The sequence below is a fragment of the Hylobates moloch genome, unplaced genomic scaffold, assembly GCF_009828535.3.
Source record: "Hylobates moloch isolate HMO894 unplaced genomic scaffold, HMol_V3 SCAFFOLD_23, whole genome shotgun sequence".
Classification (NCBI taxonomy): domain Eukaryota; kingdom Metazoa; phylum Chordata; class Mammalia; order Primates; family Hylobatidae; genus Hylobates; species Hylobates moloch.
Window position 1 is genome coordinate 31,618,206 of NW_026652298.1, and position 27,851 is coordinate 31,646,056.

General features: G+C 43.7%; 1 protein-coding gene and 1 long non-coding RNA gene across 2 annotated transcripts in view; one reads left to right on the top strand and one right to left on the bottom strand.

Annotated features, from left to right (window-relative positions):
* Positions 1 to 10,172: 10,172 nt before the first annotated feature.
* On the bottom strand, positions 10,173 to 16,322 carry LOC131382379 (uncharacterized). The gene is made up of 3 exons (XR_009211805.1): positions 16,212 to 16,322; positions 15,753 to 15,855; positions 10,173 to 10,392 (listed from the first exon to the last, which is right to left on the bottom strand). It is a non-coding gene; the product is annotated as an uncharacterized LOC131382379 (long non-coding RNA).
* TEKT5 (tektin 5) overlaps positions 12,245 to 27,851 on the top strand; it is a 61,216-nt gene continuing 45,609 nt past the window's right edge. The window contains exons 1-4 of the mRNA XM_032145442.2: positions 12,245 to 12,847; positions 17,440 to 17,523; positions 18,131 to 18,201; positions 25,394 to 25,537. Coding sequence (XP_032001333.2) covers positions 12,284 to 12,847; positions 17,440 to 17,523; positions 18,131 to 18,201; positions 25,394 to 25,537 — 863 coding nt within the window. The 5' untranslated portion in view covers positions 12,245 to 12,283. The remainder of the gene's footprint in view (positions 12,848 to 17,439; positions 17,524 to 18,130; positions 18,202 to 25,393; positions 25,538 to 27,851) is intronic.

Below are 27,851 nucleotides of genomic sequence, written 5' to 3' on the forward strand. Positions count from 1 at the left end.
GGGATGTACACCCCCCCGTGATGTTGTTTCCAATATCCAGGAAGACAGAAGATGATATTACTCCCCACATCACAGTAGGTGAACACCCCCCTGTGATATTGTTCATAATATCCAGGAGGTGAGTGGATGATATTACTCTGCATATTGCAGGGGTTGTACACCCCCCTGAGATATTGTCCAGAGTGTCCAGGTGAAGAAAGGATAATATTACTTCCCATATCACAGGGGGTGTATATAGTCCCTAATATCCAGTGGGGAAAAGGATGATGTTACACCCCATATCACAGGGAAATATTATTCTCCTAATATCACAAGGGTGTACACATGGTGTGTACACCCAGAAATATTATCCATAATATCCTAAGGAGATATTACTCTCCTAATAACTTAGTGGGTGTACACCATATGTGTACACCTTAAGATTATATTTGTAATATCTTGAGGAAATATTACACTTCTAATATCACAGTGAGTGTATGCCATGTTTGCCCACCCTGGGATATTATTCATGATATCCTGGGAAAATATTTCTCTTCGAAAATCGCAGTGGGTGTACACCACGTGTGTGCACCCTCTGATATTATTCATAATATCCGAGGGAGATATTACTCCTAATACCACAGTGGGTGTACACCCACTGTGATATTATTTGTAATATCATAGGGAGATATTACAGCTAATATCACAGTAAATGTACACCATGCGTGTACACCCTGTGATATTATTAATAATATCCTAGGGAAATATTACCCCTAATAGCACAATGTGTGTACACCATGTATGTATAGCCTGTGATATTATTTGTAATATCCTAGAGAGATATTTCTCCTAATAGCACAGTGTGTGCACCCCTTGTGATAATATTTGTAATATCCTAGGGAGATATTACTCCTAATATCTCATTGAGTATACACCCTTTGATATTATTCATAATATCTTCGGAATATATTACTTCTAATATCACAGTGAGTGTACACCTTGTGATATGATTTGTAATATCCTCTGGAGATATTACTTTTATATCACAGTGGGTGTACACCATGTGTGTACACTCTGCGATATTATTCATATTATCCTCCAAAGATATTACTCCAAATATCAAAGTGGGTGTACACCATGTGTGTACACTCTGAGATATTATTTGTAATATCCTTGGGAGATATTTCTTTTAATATCGCAGTGGGTGTACACCATGTGTGTACACTCTGCACTATTATTCATAATATTCTTGGGCAATGTTATTCCTAATATCGCAGTGGTATGTATACACCGTGTGTACACCCTGGGATAGTATTTGTAATATCCTTGAAAGATATTACTCCTAATATCAAAGTCTGTGTTCAACCTGTGTATACCTCCTGGGATTGAATTCATAATATGATGCAGAGATACTACTTATAGTATCACAGTGGGTGTACAGCATGTGTGTACACCCTGGGATAGCATTGGTAATATCCTGGAAAATATTACTCCTAATATCGCAGTGACTTGGGGAGATATTACTCCTAATATCACAGTGCGTGTACTCCATGTGTGTACACACTGGTATAGTATTCATAACATCCTGGGGGATACTACCCTTAATATCACAGTGGGTGTACACAACGTGTATATATCCTGTTATTGTATTCTTAATATTTTGAGGAGATATTACTCTAAATATCACAGTGGTTGTACACCATTTGTGTACACTCTGTGATAGTATTCATAATATCCTAAGAAGATATTTCTCCTAATATCACGGTGGGTGTACACGATGTGTGGGATAGTATTTATAACATTTTCTGGAGTTACTACTCTTAATATCACACTGGGATATTATTCATAATATCCTGTTGAGATATTACTCCTAATATCACAGTGGTTGTACACCATGTGTGTACACCCTAGGATAGTATTCATAATATCCTGGGGAGACATTGCTGTTAATATCACTGTGGGTGTACCCCATGTGTGCACACCCTGGGACAGTATTTGTAATATTTTGGGGAGATATTACTTTTAATATCATGGAATATTATTTGTAAAATCCTCGGGAAATATTGCTCCTAATGTCACTGTGGATGTACACTGTGTGTTTAAACCCTGAGATAGCATTCATAATATCCTGTGGAGATATTAGTTTTAATATCACAGTTAGTGTACACCATGTATGTACACCCTTGGGAAGTGTTTGTAATATCCTGGAGTACACCATGTATGTACACCCTTGGGAAGTGTTTGTAATATCCTGGAGTGATATTTCTACTAAAATCACAGTGAGTGTACACCATGTGTGTACACCCTGGGATAGTATAGTATTTGTAATATCCTGGGGAGCTATTACTTCTAATGTCACGGTGGGTGTACATCATGTGTGTACACCATTAGATAGTGTTTTTAATATACTGAAGAGATATTACTCGTAATATGACAGTGGTTGTACACCATATGTGTAGAGCCTGGTGTAGCATTCATAATAACATTGGGTGGTATTACTGATGATATCACAGTAGTGTGCAATATGTGTGTACATCCTGAGATAGTATTCATAATATTCTGAGGAAATATACTCCTAATATCACATACATGGTGTACGCCCTGTGACAGTATCCATAATATCCTAAACGGATATTACCCCTAATATTATGGTGGGTGTAAACCATGTGTGTGCACCCTGGGATACTATTCATAATATCCTGGAAAGATATTACTCCTAATATCACAGTGGGTGTACACCAGGTGTGTACACCCTGGGATAGTGTTCATAAGATTCTGGGGATATATTACTCATAATATCACAGTGGGTGTATGTTATGTGTGTACACCCTCAGGTAGTATTCATAGTATTCTTGGGTGATATTTCTTCTAATATGACCCTATGTATGTCTATTATTTCTTCTAATATGACACTGTATGTGTACACCAGGGATAGTATTCATAATATCCTGGGCAGCTATTACTCCTAATATCACAGTGGTTATACACCATGTGTGTACACCCTGTTTTAGTATCTGTAATATTTTGGGGAGATATTCCTCCTAATATCACAGTGGTATACATCATGTGTGTACACCCTGTACACCCTCGTATGGTATTCATAATATCCTGGGAAGATATTACTCCTAATATCATGGTGGGTGTACACGATGTGTTGGATAGTACTCAAAATGTCCTCAAGAGATACTACTCCTCATATCACAGTGGGTGTACACCATGTGTCTACACCTTGTAATAGTATTCGTAATATCCTTGGGAGATACTACTCCAAATATCACAGTGGTTGTACACCAGGTGGGTACACCCTGGGAGAGTATTCGTAATATCCTGGGAAGATATTACACTTAATATCACAGTGGGTGTACACCATGTGTGTACACCCTAGGATAGTATTAGTAGTATCCTGGGGAGATAATACTCCTAATATCTCAGTGGGTATACACACATGGTGTATACATTATTCGTAATATACTGGGCAGATATTTCTCCTGACATCACAGTTGGTTTACATGATGTGTGTACACCCTGGGACATTATTCATGATATCCTAAAAAGATATTACTCCTAATATCACAGTTGTTGTGCACCACGTGTGTACACCCTGAGACATTATTTGTAATATCCTGGGGAGATATTACTCCTAATATCACAGTGGGTGTACCCCATGTCTGTACACCCTAGGAAATTATTGTAATATCCTGGGAAGATATTACTCGTAATATCAAAGTGGGGGTAGGTACACCATGTGTGTACACCCTGTTATGTTATTAGTAATATCTGGGGTGATATTACTCCTAATATCACAAAGAGTGTACACCATGTGTCTACACCCTGGGATAGTAATCATAATATCCTGGGGAGATACTACTTATAATATCACAGTTGGTGTACACCATGTGTGTATACACTGGCATAGTATTCATCATATCCTGGGGAATATTACTCTTAATATCACAGTGGGTGTTCACTATGTGTGTACACTCTGGGATAGTATTTGTAATATCCAGGGGAGATATTACTCCTAATATTACAGTGGATGTACATGATGTGTGTACACCCTGGGATACTATTATTAATATCCTGGGGAGATACTACTTTTAATATCATAGTGTGTGTACACCATGTGTGTACACACTGGTATAGCATTTGTAATATCTTGGGGAGATGTTACTCCTAGTATCACAATGCTTTTACACCATGTGTGTACACCCTGGAATAGTATTAGCAATATCCTGGCAATATATTACTCCTAATATCACAGTGGGTGTACACCAGGTGTGTATAACCTGAGATAGCATTTGTAATTTCCGGGGAGATATTACTTTTAATATCACAGATGGTGTACACCATGTGTGAACACACTGGGATATTAATTGTAATATCCTGGGGATATATTATTTCTAATATCACAGTGGATGGACACCCTGGGATATTATTTGTAGTATCCTGCAGAGATATTAATCTTAATATCACAGCAGAGTGTACACCATGCATGTACACCCTAGAACATTATTCATAATATCCTGGGGAGGTATTACTCCTAATATGACAGTGGGTGCACACCATGTGTGTACACCCTAGGACAATATTCATAATATCCTGGAGAGATATTACTCCTAATATCACAGAGGGTGTACATCAAATGTGTACACCACGGGAAATTATTTGTAATATTCTGGGGAGATATTACTTGTAATATCACAGTTGGTGTATACGATGTGTGTACGCCCTGGGACATTACTGATAATATCCTGAAAAGATATTACTCCTAATATCACAGTGGGTGTACACCATGTGTATTCACCCTGGGACATTATTTGTAATATCCTGAGAAGATATTACTCCTAATATCACAGTGGGGGTACACTGTGTGCGTACACCCTGAGATATTATTAGTAATATTCTGGGGAGATATTACTCCTAATATCACAATGGGTGTACACAATGCATCTACACCCTTGTATATTCTTCATAATATCCTATGGAGATACTACTTATAATATGACAGTGGGTGTACACTGTGTGTGTACATGCTGGTATAGTATTTGTAATATTCTGGGGTATATTAATTTTTTTTTTTGAGACAGAGTCTCGCTCTATCGCCCAGGCTGGAGTGCGGTGGTGTGAACTGGGCTCACTGCAAGCTCCACCTCCTAGGTTCATGCTATTCTCCTGCCTCAGCCCCCCGAGTAGCTGGGACTACAGGCGCCCGCCACCATGCCTGGCTAATTTTTTTATATTTTTATTAGAGATGGGGTTTCGCCATGTTAGCTAGGATGGTCTCAATCTCCTGACCTTGTGATCCACCCGCCTCGGCCTCCCAAAGTGCTGGGATTACAGGCGTGGGCCACCGCACCCAGCCTTAATCTTAATATGACAGTGGGTGTACACCATGTGTGTACTGTTTGGGATATTACTTGTAATATCCAGAGCAGATATTGTGCCTAATATCACTGTGGGTGTGCAGGATGTGTGTTCACCCTGAGATAGCATTCGTAATAGCTTGGGGAGATATTACATCTAATAACATAGAAGGTGTACACCATGTGTGTACACCCTGGTATAGTATTCGTAATATCTTGGGGAGATATTACTCCTGATATCACAGTGGGTGTACAACATGAGTGTAAACTCTGAAATAGTATTTGTAATATTCTGAGGAGATATTATTTTTAATATTACAGTGAGTATACACCATGTGTGCAGACACTGGGATATTATTAGTAATATCCTGGAAAGATACTACCCTTAACATCACAGTGAGTGTACACCATGTGTGTACACTCTGGGATATTATTTGAAATGTCCTGAAGAGATATTTCTTCTAATATCACAGTGGATGTACACTCTGGGAATCTATTTGTAATATCATAGAGAGACATTACTCTTAATATCACCATGGGTGTATGCCATGTGTACACCCTGGGACATTATTCATAATATCCTAAGGAGATATTACTCCAAATATCACAGTGGGTGTACACCGTGTGTGTGCACTCTGGGACATTATTTGTAATATCATGGGGAGATATTATCATTAATGTCATAGTGTACACTGTGTGTGTACACCCTGGGGCATTATTCATAATACACTAGGGAGATATTACTTCTAATATCACACTGAATGAACATCCTGTGTGTACGTACTGAGACATTATTTGTAATATCCTGGGGAGTTATTACTCTTAATATCCCAGTGGATGTATACCATGTGTACATGCTGGGACATTATTTGTGACACCGAGAAAAATATAACTTTTAATATCAGAGTGGGTGTACACCATGTGTGTACACCCGGGGGCATTATTTGTAATTTTTTGGGAGATATTACTGCTAATATTACAGTGGTGTGCACCGTGTGTGTACACCCTGGGAAGTTATTTATAATAATATGGGGAGATATTATTCCTAATATCCCAGTGGGTGTACACCCTGTGTGTACACCCTAGGACATTACCCGTAATTCCCCAGGGAGATATTACTCCTAATTTCACAGTGGGTTTGCATCGTGTGTGTACACTCTGGGACATTATTCGTTATATTCTGGGGAGATATTTCTCCTAATATCACAGTGGGTGCACACCATGTGTGGTCACCCACTGTGACATTAGGAGTAATATCTACTGTGATATTATTTGTAATATCCGAGGAGGATGTTATTTCTAATGTCACAGGTTGTGTACCCCTTTTTGATACTTTCAGTAACATTTTAGGGATATGTTACTCCTAATATCACAGGGGGTGTACACCCTTTGATATTATTCTTAATATCCCAGGGGATGTTACTCCTAATGTCACAGGGTGTGTATACCCTGTTATATTATTTGTAATATTTTAGGGTGATGTTACTTCTAATATCACAGGGGGTGTATACCCTGTGATATTATCCATAATATTATAGGGGAATTTTAATCCTAATATTACAGGGGGTGTACACCCTGTGATATTGTTTGTAATCTCCTAGGGGGATGTTACTCCTAATGTCACAGGGCGTGTAAACCTGTGATATTATTCTTCATATCTTAGGGGGATGTTAATTCTAATGTCACAAAGGATGTACACCCTGTGGTATTATTCCTAATATTCTAAAGAGATGTATTCCTAATTTCACAGGGGGTGTCCACCATGTATGTACACCCTGTGATATTATTCATCTTATCCTAGGAAGATGTTACACCTAATGTCACAGTGGGTGTACACCATGTGTGTACATTCCCAGTGATATTATTCCTAATATCCTCTGGGGATTTTACTCCTAGGATGTTACTCACAGGATGTACACTCTGTGGTATTATTGATCATATTCTAGAGAAATGTTACCCCTAATGTCACAGTGGTTGTACACCATGTGCGTACACCTTGTGATATTATTTGGCATGCCCTAGGAGGATGTTACTTCTAATGTCGCAGTGGGTGTACAGCACGTGTGTACTTCTTGTGATAGTATTCATAATATCCTAGGGTAATATTACTTCTCTTGTCACAGTGGGAGTACACCATGTGATATTATTCGTAATATCTTAGGGTGATGTTACTCCTAATTTCACAATGGATGTGCATCCTGTGATATTATTATTATTATTATTTATTTTTTATTTTGAGATGGCATCTCGCTCTGTTACCCAGGTTGGGGTGCAATGGCACAATCTCGACTCACTGCAAGTTCCACCTCCCAGGTTCACACCATTCTGCTGCCTCAGCCTCCCAAGTAGCAGGGATTACAGGTGCCCACCACCACACCTGGCTAAGTTTTTTGTGTTTTTAGTAGAGACGGGGTTTCACTGTGTTAGCCAGGATGGTATCGATCTCCTGCCCTCGTGATCCGCCCGCTTAGCCTCCCAAAGTGCTGGGATTACAGGCGTAAGCCACCACGCCCAGCCTGTGATATCATTTTTAATATATTAGGGAGATATTACTCCTCATGTCACACTGGGTATACACCTTGTGATATTATTCATAGTATCCTAGAAGGATATTAATCCTAATATCACAGGGGGTGTACACACTGTGACATCACTTGTAGTATTCTAGGGGTATATTACTTCTAACTTCACAGGGGATGTACACCCTGTGATATTATTTGTAATATCCTATGGAGATATTACTTCTAATGTCACAGAGGGTGTACACACCCTTTGATATTATTCGGAATATCCTAGGGAGATATTACTCCTAATGTCACAGAAAGTGTACACCATGTGTACACCCTGTGATATTATTCCTAATATCCTAGGGAGATATCACTGCTAATGTCACAGGGGGTTTATACCATGTGTGTACACCCTGTGATATTATTCTTAATATCCTAGTGAGATATTACTCCTAATGTCACAGGGGGTGCGATATTATGGATATTTCATTAATATCCTAGTGTGTTAACACTAGATATTATAAATATCATGGATACTTTCTTAATGGCATAGTGTGTTAGCACCCTGTGATAACATTAGATATTATGAATATTATAGATATATTACTAGTATCACATGTGTTAATACTAGATAGTATAAATATCATGGATATTTTATTAATACCATAGCGTGTTAACACTGGATATTTTATTAATATCATAGTGTGTTAACACTAGATATTATAAATATGGAAATTTTATTAATGTCATAGTGTGTTAACACTGTGTGTAAACAGTAGATATTATAAATGTCATAGATATTTTATTAATATCATAGTATTTTAACACTAGATATTACACATATCATAGATATTTTATTAATATCATAGTGTGTTAACACTAAATATTACAAGTGCCATAGATATTTTATTAATATTATAGTGTTTTAGCACTAGATATTATAAATGTCTTGGATAGTTTATTAATATCATACTGTGTTACCTCTAGATATTATAATTATCATGGCTATCTTATTAATATCCATGAATTAATTTCTGAATATTATATTATGCATATTTTATTAATATCATTGTGTTTTTACACTAGATATTAGAAATATGGATATTTTATTAATAGCATAGTGTGTTAACATTTGATATTATAAATACCATATATATTTTATTAGTATCATACTGCATTAACACTAAATATTATAAATGTTGTAGATATTTTATTAATAGCATAGTGTGTTAACCCTGTGTGTTAAGACTATATATTATAAATATCATGGATATTTTATTAATATCATAGTGTGTTAACAGTGTGTATTAACACTAGCTACTATAAATATCAGATATTTTATTAATATCTTAATGTTTTAACACTAGATATTTTCAATATCATAGATATTTTTAATATTATAGTGTGTTAACACTAGATATTATAACTATCATAGATATTTTATTAATCATTGTGTGTTTACATTAGTTATTATAAATATTGTAGATATTTTATGAATATTATAGTGTTAGCACAGTGTGCTAACTTTAGATATTATAAATATCAGATATTTTATTAATATCATAATGTATTAACCCTGTTTGCTAACACTAGATATTATATTTATCATAGCTATTTTATGAATATCACAGTGTGTTTACACTGTATGTTAACACAAGGTCATGTAAAAATCATACATATTTTCTTAATATCACAGTGTGTTATGACTAGATGTGATAAATATAAAGATATTTTCTTAATATCATAGTGTGTTAACACTGTAAATACTAGATATTATAAATATAGATAGTTTGTTAATATCATAGTGTGTTAACACTAGATATTATAAATATAGATATTTTATTGATTTAGTGTGTTAACACTAGATATTATAAATATAGAGATTTTATTAATATAATTGTGTGTTACACCATGTGTTAGCACTAGATATTATAAATATAGGTATTTTATTAATATCACAGTGTGTTAACACTAGAATTTGTAGATGAGTTAGTTTACTAATATCACATTGTGTTAACACTAGATATTATAAATATCATGGATATTTGTTAACATCATAGTGTGGTAACACTGTGTGTTAACACTTGATATTATTATAAATATTTTAGAGATTTTATTAATATCATAGTGTGTTATATATGATATTATCTAGGTATATACTATATATGTATGAATTATCTCTGGAAAAATCTGATAATACTAGTTATATCTGAGGAAGCTACAAGAAGCCAAGGATGATGAGAAACCCTAAATTTCACTTTATACTTGTCGATGTTACACAAAAAACCTTTTTTCCCCTCGCCTCCCCCTACACTTCCTCCAAAATAATATTTTACCATAACCATTTAGTGCTTTAAAAAATACGCTAATCTTTTTCGTCCATTTCTTGGCTGCCTTCTGTGTGCAGGCCCCTCCTGTATGTGACGTCTCATCTTAGAAGATCCTGAGAGGTAAGAGTTGTGAACGTCGGGAGGACCAGGGCCCACTTGCTTTTCTGATCTCACACTACAAGATGTGGGTGTGAAGCCTTCCTTAAAGGTTTTCTGTGGAAATGAAATAAATGAGTGTATGTAAAGCACAAGAACATTGAAGGTGCTTACTAAATGTTATTTATCTTCACTTTTGCTGCCTTGGTCCTCTCATACCCACTCCTGATTTTAGGCGATTGGGGGAAAATTGCTATTGAACATCATACTCTACTAACAAAGACCATTTGAGAGTTAGATTCATCTCTTTCCCAGTTCAACAGCAGAAAGAAGCGCCACAAATCAAGCACTGCTCTTGTTCTGTGCCTTGTCACTTTGTTGCTACTCTCACCAGCCAAAGAGGGAGGAAAGTTTCTTGGTGTAATTAAAATATTGTTATAGGCTGAGTGGTGGTGGTAGGGTGGGGGTGGGGGGCTTATGCCTGTAATCCCAGCACTTTGGGAGGCCAAGACAGGAGGATCGCTTGAGGCCAGGAGTTTGAGACCAGGCTGGGCAACATAGACAGACCCCCATCTCTACAAAAAAAAAAAAAAAAAAATTAGCCAGGCATGAAGGCATGCATCTGTAGTCACAGTTACTCAGGAGGCTGAGGCAGGAGGATCACTTGAGCCCAAGGGTTTCAGGCTGCAGTAAGCTACGATCATGCAACTGCACTCCAGCCTGGGCAACAGAGCAAGACTGTCTCTCTGAAAACAAAAAATTGTTATAGAATATAGAGTTAATAACTTTTCTGGAACAAGAAAGCTCTCATTTTAGATACCCATTCATTCACTCATTCAATAGTGTGCTGGATGCCAGGAATTTAATGATGAGCAAAATAGACATGGTCTCTGCCTCCTGATGCTCAAGATCCCTCCCTCTATTTTTAAAAATCAGATTTACTGAAGTATAATTGATGTACAGTAAATTTTACTCTTTTTATTGGGAACTTCTATGGGTTTCCACTAAATGTGTAACCAACACAATTAAGATCTAGAACATACTGTCTCGCCCCTCCCAATTTTCTTGTGCTCCTTTGGAGTCAACAACTGTCCCCCAACCTCTAGACCCTGGCAACCACTGGCCTGTCCTCTGTCCATATGGATTTGTCTTTTCCAGAATGTCATATACATGGACTAATACACAGTGTCATCTTTTGAGCCTAGCTGCTTCCACATAGCTTAAAATTTGAGATTCATTTGTGCTGTTTTGAGTAGTATTGCTGAGTGGTATTCCATGGTACCAATGAACCTTCTTTTTTTATTGGAGACAGTCTTGCTCTGCCACCCAGGCTGGAGTGTAGTGGTGCGATCACAGCTCACTGCAGCCTCCACCTCCTGGACTCAAGCCATCCTCCTGCCTCAGTCTCCTGAGTAGCTGGGACCACAGGTGCCAGCCACTGTGCCCAGCTTGTTTTAAAATTCTTTTGTAGAGATGGGGTCTCAATAAGTTGCCCAGGCTAGTCTCCTATACTAGTAACTCCTGTACTTGAGTGATCCTCTGGCCACAGCCTTCCAAATTGCTGAGATGACAGGCATGAGCTACCATGCCTCACCTCAGATGGACCGTTTTGATGCCATGTTGGGGACAAAGAAAGAAAGAAAACAACTCGCTTTGACCAAATTGTCCCTAAGCTGATTGAATTCACTGGCTAAACTACATTAACTTCCCTCCCGCCCAGTTGTAATAGGAAGATAAAATGTCACTTCTTGCAACCGAATCTGGGGATTATGAAATTCACATTCACTTTGCCAATTATTGTTTTTGTCTTTTTGTTTTGGACAATATGGCCCCAGCTGGCCTGTAAGTGAGCAAAGGCCCCGCTAAGAGTCCCTCTCCCCAGGCTTTATGACACCAATGCTGAGTCATAGAGGTTCTGCTAGTCCCCAAGAGAAGCACTTTCGCCTTTCCTGGTGATGCCTTGGGCTCCTTGAGCAGAGTTTTTCCCGAGTGTGGTTCATGAGGGAGGATGGAGTTTCTTGGGACCACTCAGACCACCAGTTACTGTGGTCCCAGGAAATGCTGTGGCTTGACCTCACTGCCAGCTGTACAGGCGCCAGTGATCCAGGAGTGCTGTCAGCCCTACCACCTGCCCGGGTACCACTACCTCAATTCACAGAGGCCTAGCCTCTTCTACAAGATAGCCAATGTCCAGACCTGCCCGGACGAGAGCACCAGTACCCTGCGGCCGCCCACCGTCCTGCCCGCGCTGCGCTCAGCACTCTTCTCTCGCTATAGCACCCACGACTGGGACCAGTCCAACCAGCTGCAGGTGCGTGGGGCTGAGGCCTCCCGGCTGTGGGCCAGCCGGCTGATGGATGACTCCATGAGGCTCTTGCAGGACAAGGACCAGCTGACGCACCAGATGCAGGAGGGCACCTCCTGGAACCTGGGCCAGAGGCTGTCAGACATCGGCTTCTGGAAGTCGGAGCTGAGCTATGAGCTGGACAGGCTTCTGACTGAGAACCAGAACTTGGAGACAGTCAAGAGGCGTCTGGAGTGCGCGGCCGGTGAGGTGAACTGCCCATTGCAGGCGAGTACAGGGGTGGTGACAGGGCTGTGGCTGTGTGATGGGGATACTGCACCCTCATTCCACTCCCCTTGACTGAAGATCAAGGTGGCAGGCACCTTGCAGGTCGGTTTGAGCTGCACCATCGAATACGATCAGTAATACAGTCTTAGTCAATTCAGGATAATCCCAGTCAAATCAGGGTTTCTTGGACTGAATAGAACTTCCTTTTCACCTTGAAGCTACATCAAAGTTGCAGGGGTTTCATGAAAATATTGTGTGCATACGTATGCATGCCTGAGCATGTGTGCATTCTGGTCCTTAAAGCACGTACTTAAAATAACTGCCTTATTTATTTATTTATTTATTACCCAGAGTCTCCCTCTGTCACTGAGGCTGGAGTGCAGTGGCTCGATCTTGGCTCACTGCAACTTCTGCCTCCTGGGTTCAAGCGACTCTCTTGCCTCAGCCTCCCGAGGAGCTGGGATTACAGGCGTCCACCACCATGGCCAGCTAATTTTTGTATTTTTAGTAAAGACAGTGTTTCGCTACGTTGGCCAGGCTGGTCTCGATCTGATCTGCCCGCCTTGACCTCCTAGAGTGCTGGGATTGCTGGCGTGGGCCACCGCACCTGGCCCATAACTGCCTTATTCTTCCCCGTAATACTTATCCTCTTACATGCTCTATACTTGATTGAATGTTAGAATACAGGACAGTCTCCATCAAGGTAGAGATTTTTGCCTGCTTTGTCAGTGATGTGTTCAAGACTGCTATTCAGTGCAGGGCACCTGTATGTCTGTGTGGGTCCGTAGTGACCAATGTCAGGGCTGATTGGTGTTGTTTACACTAACGTTTTGAATGTATTCCCAGCCTAGGACAGGGTGAAGCACAGAGTAGGCATTCAATAAATACATGCTGAATAAATGAGTAAATATCGAAATGTGACTGGGCACAGTGGCTTAAGCCTGTAATCCCAGCACTTTGTGAGGCTGGGGCAGGTGGATCACCTGAGGTCAGGAGTTCGAGACCAGCCTGGTCAACATGATGAAACCCCATTTCTACTAAAAATACAAAATTAGCTGGGTATGGTAGCACATGCCTGCAATCCCAGCTACTTGGGAGGCTGAAGCAGGAGAATCTCTTGAACCCAGGAGGCGGAGGTTGCAGTGAGCTGAGATCGCACCACTGCACTCCAGCCTGTGCCACAAAGCAAGACTCCATATCAAAAAACAAAACAAACAAACAAAAACTAAGTGTGGACATTCTTAACACTTCCTTGGTCTCCTAGCCTCCAGTCATCTCCCTGCTTAGTTAGGATAGCTTTTGGCTGCAAGTAACAAATACTCCACAATAGTGGTTTAGCCAAACAGGAATTTATTTTTCTGTCATAAGGAAAATTCCAGAGAGAGACAGATCAGGCAGCTGCAGCCTCAACTTGGTGCCAGAAGGGACCCAGACTCCTCTCTTTCTGCTCTGCCACACACAGCATGTGGTTTTTGTCCTCCTGTTCCCAAGGAGGTTTCGTATTTTATACTGCAAGTTCCTGCATGCCAGGGGCCTCTTGATATTCTCATTCGAGGCAGGAAGGCAAGGGTAGAACAAAGAGCAGACGCATCAATGGGTGCCATTGCTTTTTATCAGGTAATGTCTTTTCTAGAAGGTCCATTGTGTGTTTCCATTTTTAGCCTATTAGCCAGCACTCACACGGACTCTCTGCATGCAAAGGGGTCTGGATAAGCGAATGTTTCTCACCACATCCAGGAGAAAATCATGGAAAGGGTTGAGTGGACACTGGGTGAGGAACGAGCAGCACCTATGGAAACTGACTTTGGCCACATAGGAAGATGATCAGCTGCTCCCTGGAGTGTGTGGGGAACTCAGGACCTCTTGCCTGGAAGCCTCCTGCAGCTACAGGGGTTTCTGTAGGAGAGATCCTGCCTCCGGATCCCCGTGGGAGACATGGCATAGGTTTCCATCACTCTAGGATGTCCAAACCCATGGAATGCAGGGAGCAATTCCATACAACCCCAGATTCTCCCTGGGAAGGAGGATGGGCAGGGCGGCTTTTCAGAGCCCTACAGCAACATCCCAAACCTACTGCTGTCCTCCCACTCTCTTCTCACTCCCCCATCCTGTCTGGAAAGTCCAGCTCTGCCTGGTCACATCTGGTTTTCTCTGATCAGCCATGTGGTGGCAGGGGGCCATCAACATCTCAATTCCATCTCCTGGGCTGCCCCCACAGTCCAGGCAACCTCTCCCTGCGCATTGTAAGCCACCTTCTTCCTGGTCTCCCAATTCCTGCTCCCTTCCAACCAGTTGTTCTCACAGCAGCCACTGGTTCCCTTGATGGCCTACCAGAAATTAACACCTTTTTTTTTTTTGAGACGGAGTCTTGCTCTGTCACCAAGGCTGGAGTGCAGTGGCGTGATCTCGGCTCACTGCAAGCTCCACCTCCCGGGTCCACACCGTTCTCCTGCCTCAGCCTCCCAAGTAGCTGGGTCTGCAGGGACCCGCCACCATGCCCAGCTAATTTTTTGTATTTTTAGTAGAGACGGGGTTTTACTGTGTTAGCCAGGATGGTCTCGATCTCCTGACCTCGTGATCCACCCACCTCGACCTCCCAAAGTGCTGGGATTACAGGCGTGAGCCACCGCATCTGGCCCCCCAGAAATTAACATCTTAATTCCCAAATTCCTCCACCCCTCCCCATAACCCCTGTCCCCGCTATTGCTCCAGCCTCACTTCCTCTAATCCAGTGCCAATGGCTTCCTGTCTGTTTCTCTGCTGACCTCAGGGCCTTTGCACCTGCTGTTTTCCCTTCTGGTGCATTCCTACCCAGCTCTGCATCTCTGCTTCTCATGACACCGTCCTTCTCCTCCTTAGAAAATTCCTCCCTGACCACTCCGCTGGTTACTCCTCAGCCACTCACCTTGCCCTGAATATTTTCCTCTTGGCCCTTCACACAGTTGGAAACGATTGAGTTCCTGGTTTGTTGATGTTGTTTGAGACAGGGTCTTGCTCTGTTGTCCAGGCTGGAGTGCAGTGGCATGATTTTGACTCATTAGTTGACCTCCTGGAGTTAAGAGGTCCTTCGACCTCAGCCTCCTGAGGAGCTGGGATTATAGGCTTGCACCACCATGGCTGGCTAATTTTTAAATTTTTTGTATAGATGGGGTCTCGCTATGCTGCCCAGGCTGAGCTTAAGTAATCCTCCCACCTTGGCTTCCCAAAGTGTTGAGATTACAGGCATAAGGGAGCCACTGCACCCAGCCTGACTGAGTTTCTTATGGGTGTTCTCTCCCGTAGTAGAACACAGGCTGTGTGACAGCAGGGACTCTCAGCCTGGTTCCCTGTGCTATCCCCAGCACCTCAGCAGAGCATGACTCACAGAAGAGGCTCCGGAAATCCGTGTGGCACGGGTCAGTGACCCCCTCCCATTTCTGAGTTCTCACATACATTTGCATCCTGACATCCAGACTTTGACATCCTGCTTCCTTCTGCTCCTGGGCCCTTTGTGACATCACGGGCTGGTTTGCCAATCACTGCTGTTCGTCAGCTTCCTATCATGGAGCGCCCCTGAAAAGCCCCTTGTCCTGTCCTCTCTTCTGCTCTGCCCAGGTCTGCATGAGAGTTGTAAGGCCCAGGGCTAGGTGGCAGGGTTGTCCTGACCACTTCCCCAAAATGTCCCTCCACTGGGAGAGCTACAAAGAGGGGTTTTCGTGCATATTCACAGGTAATATTTATGGGCAGTGTTCTCAGTGATTTACACCTGTCAAGTCGACTTCACCTGCACAAGGAACCTGCGAGATAGGCACCAGTATAGCACCCATCTGCAGAGGAGGAAAGCATCAGAGAGGTTAAGCAGTTTGCCCAAATGCACACGATAGGAAGTGGTCAAGCCCCAATTGAAGTGAGAAGAGAAACTACGTGGAGGATGGCAGCCAACACTGTCTTATCTGAATTTTTTTTTTTTTTTTTTTTTGAGACGGAGTCTCGCTCTGTCACCCAGGCTGGAGTGCAGTGGCGTGATCTTGGCTCACTGCAAGCTCCAACTTCTGGGTTCACACCATTCTCCTGCTTCAGCCTCCCGAGTAGCTGGGACTACAGGCACCCGCCACCAAGCCCGGCTAATTTTTTGTATTTTTAGTAGAGACAGGGTTTCACCGTGTTAGCCAGGATGGTCTCGATCTCCTGACCTTGTGATCCGCCCACCTCAGCCTCCCAAAGTGCTGGGATTACAGGTGTGAGCCACTGCGCCTGTCCCTTATCTGAAATTATTATGAAGTTTTACTCTATGTATTGTTGTATTTTGGGAAGGCTTGGGGCTGCTGATGCAATTATGGGAATCAAAATTGGTTCTCGCGATGCGACTTAATCCTGGTTTCTCTACATGGACCTTGCATCTCCGGACGCACTGGTCATATGGCAACCCACAGCTCTCATCCGGGGAGAAGGGGAGGCAGAAGCCCATCCAGTGCCCAGTAATGAGGTCACATGAAGCACCCAGGTTTCCGGGAGAAAGAAACAGATTGTGGCAAGGGTGGATGTGAGTCCCTTCTGCTCAGGGTCTACATACAGCTGCAGGAAGGATACGCTCTTTCTGCTGCTTCCCACAGGTGGCCTTGGAGCGTCTGTACCATCGAGAGAAGAGGATGGGGATTGATTTGGTCCATGACAACGTGGAGAAAAACCTTATCCAGGTAAGGCGTCTTCTGGGTCTGCCCAGCCCCCTGAAGGAGGCAGGAAGGCCAGCAGGTCAGAGAAATTACTGAGCTACCTGTCAGAAGCAGAAGCCACACATGTCACCCTGTGGAAAGCGAGGGCTCAGGCAGCATGGGTGGAGGCCTAGTTTGCAATTTAGGAACGGGGAGAAATGGAGTTATTTGACCCTCAGTCTTTTCATCTCCAAAATGGGCATGATGATAATATACCAATAACAATAATAAAAGCTAGTATTTATTGAGCACCTACTATATGTCATAGGCTGTACCACGTCGTATGCACTATTTAATGTAATGATAAAATAATCTATAAGTGAGTGCTTGGCACATAGTAGGTGCTAAATTTTCTTTTATTCTGGGAGTCTATAAAAAGAAAGTAGGGCAGAAAAAAAAGGTGGAGCCTCCACAATCAACCCTTAGCTGCCTGGGCCTGGGGTCACGTGGATTGAGGCAGGAGCCCCACGCTGACATTTCACCTCTTGGGGTCGAGGGTGGTCAGTGAGAGGGGAGGGGAGAGGTCCTGGCCTGAGAGACAAGACTGTGAGGTTCAAAGAGTCACCGCTCTTTCTGACATTTTTCATTTCAGGAAGTGGATTTGCTAAAATGTTGCCAAGAACAGATGAGAAAATTAGCTCAAAGAATTGACACCCAGATGCGGTAAGGGCTTTTTTTTTTAATTCCCTCTCCTTGGGGTTTATTTAGGACTCCCAGGTTTCTGGGGGACAAATCAGATGGGCCCACTTGTCTCTGGGTGGTTCTTTTGGTCAGTGGTGTGCTGGTAAATGTTCAACAACCAGCTTTCTAGGAAAAAAAAAAAAAGAGTCCTGATCATAGGATCAGCCAGTTTCGCTGGTGTAAATGCTACCACAGTGGCTGATTTTAAGCTGCTAATATGATGTTACTGAGATGTGCACAATTGACTGTCACAACGCGTGCGTCACTGGTTGCTCTTGTTTATAACGAGAGCCCTGGCAAGAGGCAACTGGCTTCTCTGAGGCCCCTCTTAGCCTGTGGCTTCCCCATTTGAGTTCTGAACCTTGGGAGATGACAGAGGGTGGGGGGTATCAGGTAGCAAGGCCAGTGGCTGGGCACCTCCACAAGGGAGCTGGTGGACGCATTGAGCCAGGAGGCTTCAAAAGAAATCAGCTTTTTGTTCTTACAAGATTATGTAACCAGTATCCTGACAAGCCTGGGGGCCCCTTTCACAATTAAAGGGAGACTTAAGTTTTACGGGGCTTGGGCCCCATAGTGAAGCCCTTGGCACCAGCTCCCCCTGGAAGCAGCCGCCTCACCTCCACCTGCAGCTGGCACTCACCTTTGACTGTTTCAGGGCACGCTGCTCTGCTGGTTTTTCTACTTCATTCACTCTTGACACAGAGACACAGAAAGCACAGGACAGGCTGGCAACCTGGCAGTGGCTGTCCCTCCCGCTGCCTGGTGCACATGGGCAGTTGGGGTGGATGCAGGGGGGCCGGGCAGCTTCCAAATCAGCCCTGGGAGCACACATCTTGGTTTGCTGTGCCCCAGAACCCACCTCCTCCTCTAGGAGCCCTCGGATCCCCCGAAGGGGTTAGAGCTGGATGTTAGGGAGAAAGACATCTCAGGAAAGCTACCCTTAGAGCAAAGAGCTTGGTCAGGGCCAGACACATTGGAGACCCCTAGAAAGATATCGGGGTGAAGGTGTACAGAGAAGATGCAAATGTAGCAGGAGGGATGATGGCTGAAAGGACAAAAACAGAGTTGAAGTTCAATAATTTGTGTGCCCCTGTCCTAATTTCTCACAATTCCACCTATCACCGGGACTATTGTTACCTATAGTTTGTCTATAAATTGATCGGCTTAAAAAAACCTTAAGCACAATAGGGTGACTACAGTCAACAATAATTTGTTGCACATTTAAAAATAACTAAAAGTATAAATGGGAATGTTCGTAACACAAAGAAATGATAAATGCTGGAGGGGATGGATACCCCAGTCACCCTGATGTGATTGTTACAAATTGCATGCCTGTATCAAAAATATCTCAGGTACCCCACAAATATATACACCTACTATGTACCCGTAAAAGCTTAAAAAATAAAATAAAAATCAATTCAGTAAATAAAATCCCTTAAATGTTCATATTTATTTGTTTATTTATTTGTTTGAGACAAAGTCTCACTCTGCTGCCCAGGCTGGAAGTGCAGTGGTACAGGCTCAGCTCACTGCAACCTCCACCTCCCAGATTCATGCGTTTCTCCTGCCTCAGCCTCCCGAGTAGCTGGGATTACAGGCCCATACCACCACACTCAGCTATTTTTTGTATTTTTAGTAGAGACAGTGTTTTGCCATTTTGGCCAGGCTGGTCTCAAACTCCTGACCTCAGGTGATCTGCTCACCTCGGGCTCCCAAAGTGCTGAGTGCTGAGATTATAGGTGTGAGTCACTGTGCCCGGCCTAAATATTCTTATTTAAACAGGCAAATTTTAACAAAGGGAGAATTGGGACAGGCCAGTGTCTTTGTTTTATTGCATTTTTCTTACACTTATTTTTTAAATTACTTATTCGTTTTTAATTGACAAAAGTGGTATAGGCTATACATATAAAAGATGATGTTTTGAAATTACATGTATATTTCAAAACACGGAACTAATTTGAACTAATTAACATATATGTTACCTCACATGCTTATTTTTTGTGACGAGAACACTTAAAATCTCAGTGACCTTCAAGAACACAGTACATTGTTATTAACTATGGTCACCAAGACTCTGGAACTTATTCCTCCTGACGAACTGAAATTTGTACCCTTTGACCAACATCTCCCCAATACCCCACCCCCAGCCTCCGGTAACCACCATTCTACTCGGTGCTTTTATTAGTTCGCTTGTTTTAGATTCCACATATATGTGAGATCATGAGATATTTGTCTTTCTGTGCTTGACTTATTTCACTTTACATTATGTACTATAGGCTGATCCATGTTGTCACAAATGACAGGATTTTCTTCTTTTTTTAAGGCTGAGTAGTACTCTGTTGTGTATAAATGCCACCTTTTCTTTATCCATTCATCTGTTATGAGATACTTAGGTTGATTTCATATCTTGGCTATTTTAAATTGTGCTGCAATAACTTTGCCCATTTTAAAACTGGGTTGTTTTCTTGGTATTGAGTTGTCTGAGTTCCTTACATATTTTGGATAGTAACCCCTCATCAGAAGTATAGTTTGCAAATATTTTCTCCCATGTCTTAGGTTGTCTCTTCACTCTCTTGATTGTTTCATTTGCTGTGCAGAAGCTTTTTAGTTTGATGTAATCTCATTTGTCTACTTTTGCTTTGATTTCCTGTGCTATTGGGGTCATTGTCGAGACCAATGTCATGGAACTTTTCCCTTATGTTTTCTTCTAGTAGTTTTACAGTTTCAGGTGTTACATTTTAGTCTTTAATCTATTTTTTTTTTTTTTTTTTTTTGAGATGGAGTCTCCCTCTGTCACCCAGGCTGGAGTGCAGTGGTGCAATATCGGCTCACTGCAACCTCTTCCTCCCGGGTTCACGTGATTCTCCTGCCTCGGCCTCCTGAGTAGCTGGGGTTACATGTGCCTGCCACCATGCCCAGCTAATCTTTAATCTATTTTGAGTTGGTTTTTGTCTACAGTGTGAGATAGGGCTCTAACTTAATCTTCAGCATGTACATTTCCACTTGCGTCAATACCATTTATTGAAGAGGCTGTCCTTTCTCCCTTGTATGTTCTTGGCATCTTTGCTGAAAATCAATTGACTGTAAATGCTGGATTTATTTCTGGGCTCTCTATTCTGTTCTTTCTTCTAGTTATTTTTGTGATCTATTTATGGCAAGAGAGAATGGTTTTCCATTTGTAGCTGCCATGGGATGTGACAAACTGTGGCGCTGGTGGGGACAGGAGGGCTGACTTTTGGGAGATGGGATAGTTTGAGCCGGCAGAGTGAACCAATGCCAGACTTGAAGTGGGGAGCTGGACCTCAGAGGAGAAATCCTGAGAGTGGGATCAGGAGGCTGCTTGTGCAACCCCAGATGATGCAACCAGAGGTGGGGGGATCTGGGAGAACCAGGAAGACTGAGACAGATGGAGACAGTCCCAGAGACTGAGAGACACAGAGACAGAGATGAGCACTGACATCAAAAGAGACAGAGAGACATGAAGAGATAAACAGAGACAGGAGTGGGGAGTAGGGAGACAGAGGGACAGAGAGGCACAGAGTCAGATATGCCAGAAATATCTGGCAAGAGATGAGATAGAGACAGAGAAAGGCAAAGAGATGGAGAGAGACAGATATGGAGAAAGAGGAAAAGAGGCTGGGCGCGGCGGCTCACGCCTGTAATCCCAGCACTTTGAGAGGCCGAGGTGGGTGGATCACTTGTGGTCAGGAGTTCGAGACCAGGCTGGCCAAAATGGTGAAACCCCCTCTCTACTAAAAATACAAAATTAGCTGGGTGGTGACACATGTCTCTAATCCTAGCCACTCGGGGGGCTGAGGCAGGAGAATTGCTTGAACCCAGGAGGCAGAGGTTGCAGTGAGCCAAGATCGTGCCACTGCACTCCAGCTCAGGCCACAGAGCAAGACTGTCTCAAAAAAAAAAAAAAAAAGAGAGAGAGAGAGAGAGACAGAAAGAGAGAGGGAGATGCTTGAGCTTGGATAGAGACAGAGAGAGATGAGAGCAACTGAGGCAGACAGCAAGAGAGAAAGCAAGCACAGAGTGAGTGAGGAAGAGGATGAGAGCATGTCAGGGCAGCGTTTCACTTTGTGGAGACTGGAGGCTGAGCCACCCTGGATGGAGGCTGTTTGTCGCTGGGCAGTGGCTGTGTGTCAGATGACTCCTGCCATCTCACCGCTTGTGCTGCCAGAGGGATTGGGATTATACTAATTAACCGAGCCAGCCAGAGCCTCGTTAGTCAGGCAGAGTCTGGTGTGTCCTCACCCCCTTGGGGAAGTTCTGCTGCTGACCTGCTCAGGTGGCCAATACCAGGCTGTTGGCTCATGGTTTTCTGTGAAGCCTGAGGCCCGCATCTGAGCAGGGCGGTGTCCTCGCCTCACCAGGTGAGAAAAGGCTCTTCCTGACAGAGAAGGAGCCACGTTTGGGCTTTTCCTTGTGGGCTGACAGCAGGGTGAGCTTGGCACTGGTCTGGCCCTTGGTTATGGGCCAAGTAGGGAGGACAGGACTGCCTCCTCTTTCCCCAGGCCTCATGACAAGGGCCAGGAAGCTGGACACGCTGGACTCTGAGGCCCCCAGGTTTCCCTCTAATTCTCTGACATGTTTACTTTCCACATCCTGGCATCGCTTCACATTCCAGCTATTAGGCAGGACAGGACCCATTTCTCCAGGTCTCTGCCAATTTGGAAACGCCAAGGGCCCCAGGACAGGGGTTCCTCCTGCTCCGACATGACCCGAGCTTCCCGACAGGTGGGAACCCCCACCACTGTGAGGATTTTACTTCCTGGCTCCTGGCCTGCTGGAAACCCCTCACCCGCAACCAACATCCACAGCAGAAAAAAAAAAAAAAAAAGATACAGATGGAGGGGAGGGAGGGAGAGACTCAGAGAGACACACAGAGGCTCAGACAGAGAGAAACCAAGAAAGAGACAAAGGTTAGAGAGACAGAGACACAGACACAAGAAAGGAGGGAGAGAGAGAGAAAGACAGAGAGACAGATAGAGAACAGATAGAGACACTCGGTTTAGCTGGTGTCTGACATACCGTCACTTAACGGAAGTTACTCCCTTCTCTACTCTTACAATTCTTCTAAACACTCCAAGGCAAAAGTTTCAGCTGCTGCTTATGTGTCTGTAACATCAACTGATCTCTCTTTTTTCAGCCAACAGGGAAACAGAAAAAGGTCCAGGCTTAGAACCTTCTGGAAGAAATACATTCTAGCTAGGATTTAGTGAGCGCCTAGTTAGTATTAATATTTAGGTCTGAGGTGACCTTCTATTAATGGAAAGGGTGATGGGTTTTTCTTTAAAGATGGGGATGTAAATTTTCCTTTTATCATACATTTATTTACATTTTTAAAGTGATTTTAGGCCAGGTGCGGTGGCTCACGCCTATAATCTCAGCACTTTGGGAGGCCAAGGCAGGCGGATCGCCTGAGGTCAGGAGTTCAAGACCAGCCTGGCCAACATGATGAAACCCCGTCTCTACTAAAAAAATACAAATTTCAGCCAGGAGTGGTGGCGGGTGCCTGTAATCCCAGCTACTAGGGAGACTGAAGTAGGAGAACCCCTCGAACCTAGGAGGCGGAGGTTGCAGTGAGCTGAGATCGTGCCACTGCACTCCAGCCTAAGCGACAAGAGGGAAGCTCCGTCTCAGAAAAATTAATTAATTAATTAAAAGTGATTTTAAAAAGGAAAAATAAGTAAATAGTAGAGTTTGGTATTTGACAAGAATCATGGAAGTGGTTCTCAAATGTCTGGAATTTGGCAGTAATCTTTAAGTCTAAGCTTCTTAGCCAAGATACCAACCAGCCCTCCTGGCTTAAGCCCTGGCCCTGATCCATTGTCCTCTCTTTACCTCAGCCCAGTCTCTGACCCCAGCCAGCCCCAACCCTACCCAATTCCTGTCTTCACCTAGCCCCCGAGCCCACCCAGTCCCTGAACCCCCCCAATCCCTGTCTTCACCTAGTCCCTGTCTTCACCTAGCCCCTGACTCTACCCAGTTCCTGATCCTGAGGTCCCTAAACATCTGGTGTTTCTAGCTTCTCTGTGTTGGCACGTGTGATGTTCTCGGTTTGGAATTCTTATTCCCCCAGCAGCAATTCCCCCCATAAGGTCTACTCCTATTTATTGTGAAAACCCAGCTCAGACACCTCCTTGGAAAGCCTTCCCTGACCACCCTCTCACCCTCAGTTAATGGTTTCCTTCTCTGTGTTATTTCATATTTTCAAACCTGCACAATGCCTTTACCATTCTGTTCTATATGTATATATATATATATATATATTTTTTTTTGTATTTGTTCACACAAATCTGTGAGCAACTTGAAGGCAGTGACTAGATCGTCTTATTCGCGTCTCATCCCTTGGTGCCCAGCATAGGGTCAGACACAATGATTGATTTACAAAGTGATTTGACTTGTATCAGGCTTTGTCCAAAGTGTGGGTTGATATCTTCAAAATTAGGTCAGTAAGCTACAGCTGGAGGGACAAATCTGGCCCACCATCTGTTTTTGTAAATAAAGTTGTATTGAGATGAAGCCACATCCATTTTTACATATCTGTCACTGCTCTCATGCACAGTTGAGTAATTGCAACAGAGACCATATGACCCACAAAGCCTAAAATATTTATCATGCAACACTTTACAGTAAATACGTACCCATCCTTCTTCTAAAGGACAACAGGGGCCGGGTGTGGTGGCTTATGCCTATAATCTCAACACTTTGGGAAACTGAGGCAGGAGGATCACTTGAGCCTAGGAGTTCAAGACCAGCCTGCGCAACACAGCAAGACCATGTCTACAAAATATTTAAAAAGTTAGTTGGGCTTGGTGGCCTGTGCCTGTAGTCCCAGCTACTCAGGAGGCTGAGGTGGGAAGAGTGCTTGAGCCTGGGAGGTCAAGGCTGCAGTGAGCCATGACTGCACCACTGCACTCCAACCTGGGTGACAGAGTGAGACTCTGTCTGAAAAAAAAGGAAGAAAGAAAGAATAAAGGACAAATCTTTTTGGATTGGGGGGAGCCTCTGGGTATGTGGTGGGGCACCGAGGTGGGAAGAGGACTGAGAAGCTACTGGGTGGCTTCCTGGGAGTCCAGGGCTTGCAACACACACCTGCTGTGTGGCCCAGGCTGGGAACTCTGGGCAGTTGCACAGACCGGGAATGACTCCTTTCTCCCTGCAGAGATAACCGAGATGCTCAGCACGCACTGGAGAAGGACCTCGAGGACAAAAGGTTGGCCCAGTGCATCGATGAGAAGTGCTTTAACCTGAGAAATACATCAGACTGCATCAGCTTCTTCCACGGCATGGAGAAAATTGATGGCACGTAAGTTTCAGACTCCCCCTCCCCATCCTTTCTGCTCCTGCCAACGAATGGCGAAGGGGCATCGTGCACCAGTTAAGTGGGAAGTGGTGAGGTTGAACGGGGATCCTCTAGTGCAGGCGGCAGAATCCAATTCGAGTTAACTTAAGACAAAATGGAATTTACCGGAGGGGCTATGGGGGAGCCACAAACTCAAGGGGAAGGCTGGAAGGAAAGGTTGTGGCAGTGGGAGCTGTGTGGTCAGAGCGCCTTCATCTTCGCATCCTTGCCCCACTGTTCAAGATCCAAATTTCAGGAAGAGAGAGCATGCCATTGGCTTAGTGAGGGTCGCACAGCCACTGCCACCCAGCAGTTTCACCAAAAAAAAAAAAAAAATTCCAAAACAAGTGACAAGCTTGGCAGGGAGACCAACTGGGGTCATCTGGTGCCGGTAGTGGTTTAACAGGGTGAATTCTTGCCTGGCCAGGCTTGGTGGCTTACCCCTGTAATCCCAGCCCTTTGGGAGGCCGAGGGAGGATTGCCTGAGGCCAGGAGTTCCAGGAGTTTTCCAGACCAGCCAGAGAGAAAGAGAGAGAGAGAGAGAGTGGAATCTGGAGCCAGGCGGCCTGGCTTCAAATCCCAGCCTCTATGCTAACACTGAGCAAGTCACTTCATTTCTTTGGGCCATTTCTGAATCTATACCACTGGGAGAAAATTAGTACCCACTTCCCAGGGCTGCTGTGAGTATGAAAAAGGGGGTGTGTGAAGTTTTAAGCACAGAGCCTAGTATAGAATAGTAACAGCCAACATTTCTCAAGTGCTTACTGTGTGACCTCATTTTCTCGTCACAGCAGCTGTGAGGTGGTGCCTTCTGTGAGCCTGTCATGGTCGTGGGCATATCACAGCATTGTGAGATTTTATGCAGAATGAAAACATGCTTCCCAGTTGGTAGCATGAGGTCTGAGAGATGCTCAGGATGAGAAAGAGGGTGGAATCTATCTTAGTTCCGCCTTCTTCTGTTAAAAAAAAAAAATCCCTAGCACATAGAATTGTGCTTGGCACATGTTGGTATGCAATAAATTTTTATTGAATAAAAGAATGAATGAAAGGAGGAAGGGAGGGAAAGAGGAACCACAGGAGGGGAGGAAGGGAAGCGAGAAGGAAAGTGTTCCTTGGCAGTCTCCTTGGCCCAAGCCTGGGGTCACCTTCTGGATCTTACAAATGTCGAAGTGCTGAGGTGACCCTTTGGGACTTCAGGTAATGACAACTCCTGGGGACTTTCCTCCTCTTCCTCACAAGGTGCTCTCCTCCATGGCACTGGCAAGGTGAGCAGGACTTTGGGGGCTTGGCCCCCCTCATCTGCACAGGGAGTCCAGAGGGTCTCTCTTCCCAAACAGATTCCTCTCCAGAAACCTGGCAGCCCCGGAGCCTCCAATTTCCACACCCAGGAGGGACCCGCTACTTAAAGTCCCCCATCTAGAGACTCCATCTGGAGAAGAGAGCTGCCGCTTGTGGCAACTGATGGCTCCCCAGATGTGCGAGCTTGGGGCTTTGCATTTGTGGTTTTCTTATTTATTTATTTATTTATTTGAGACGGAGTTTCGCTCTTGTTGCCCAGGCTGGAGGGCAATGGTGCGATCTCGGCTCACCACAGCCTCCATCTCCTGAGTTCAAGCGATGTTCCTGCCTCAGTCTCCAGAGTAGCTGGGATTACAGGCATGTGCCACCACGCCCAGGTAAATTTTTTGTATTTTTGATAGAGATGGGGTTTCTGCATGTTGGTCAGGCTGGTCTCAAACTCCTGACCTTAGGTAGTATACCTGCCTCGGCCTCCCAAAGTGCTGGGATTACAGGTGTGAGCCACCACGCCTGGCCTTGGGGTGTTCTTAAAGCAGGGCTGTGTCTGGGCGGATGAAAGAAGATGTTTGGTGACTGTCTGAATTGCGGTATCTCTATTCACTGCAGTTCTCGTTACCATGGATTAACGATGATGATGATGATGATGATGATGGCAGTAGACACTTTTTTTTTTTTTTTTTTTTTTTTAGACAGAGTCTCCCTCTGTCACCAGGCCAGAGTGTAGTGGCATGATCTCGGCTCACTGCAACCTCTGCCTCCCAGGTTCAAGTGATTCTCCTGCCTCAGCCTCCCGAGTAACTGGGACTGCAGGCGCGTGCCACCATGCCCAGCTAATTTTTGTATTTTTAGTAGAGACGAGGTTTCACCATGTTGGCCAGGAAGAGACACCTTTTACCTGGTGTTGGCTATGTGCTAGAAATTGTGCTGACAGTTTCATATGCAACATCTCATGAATAATAAACATTTTTGGGGCGCTTAC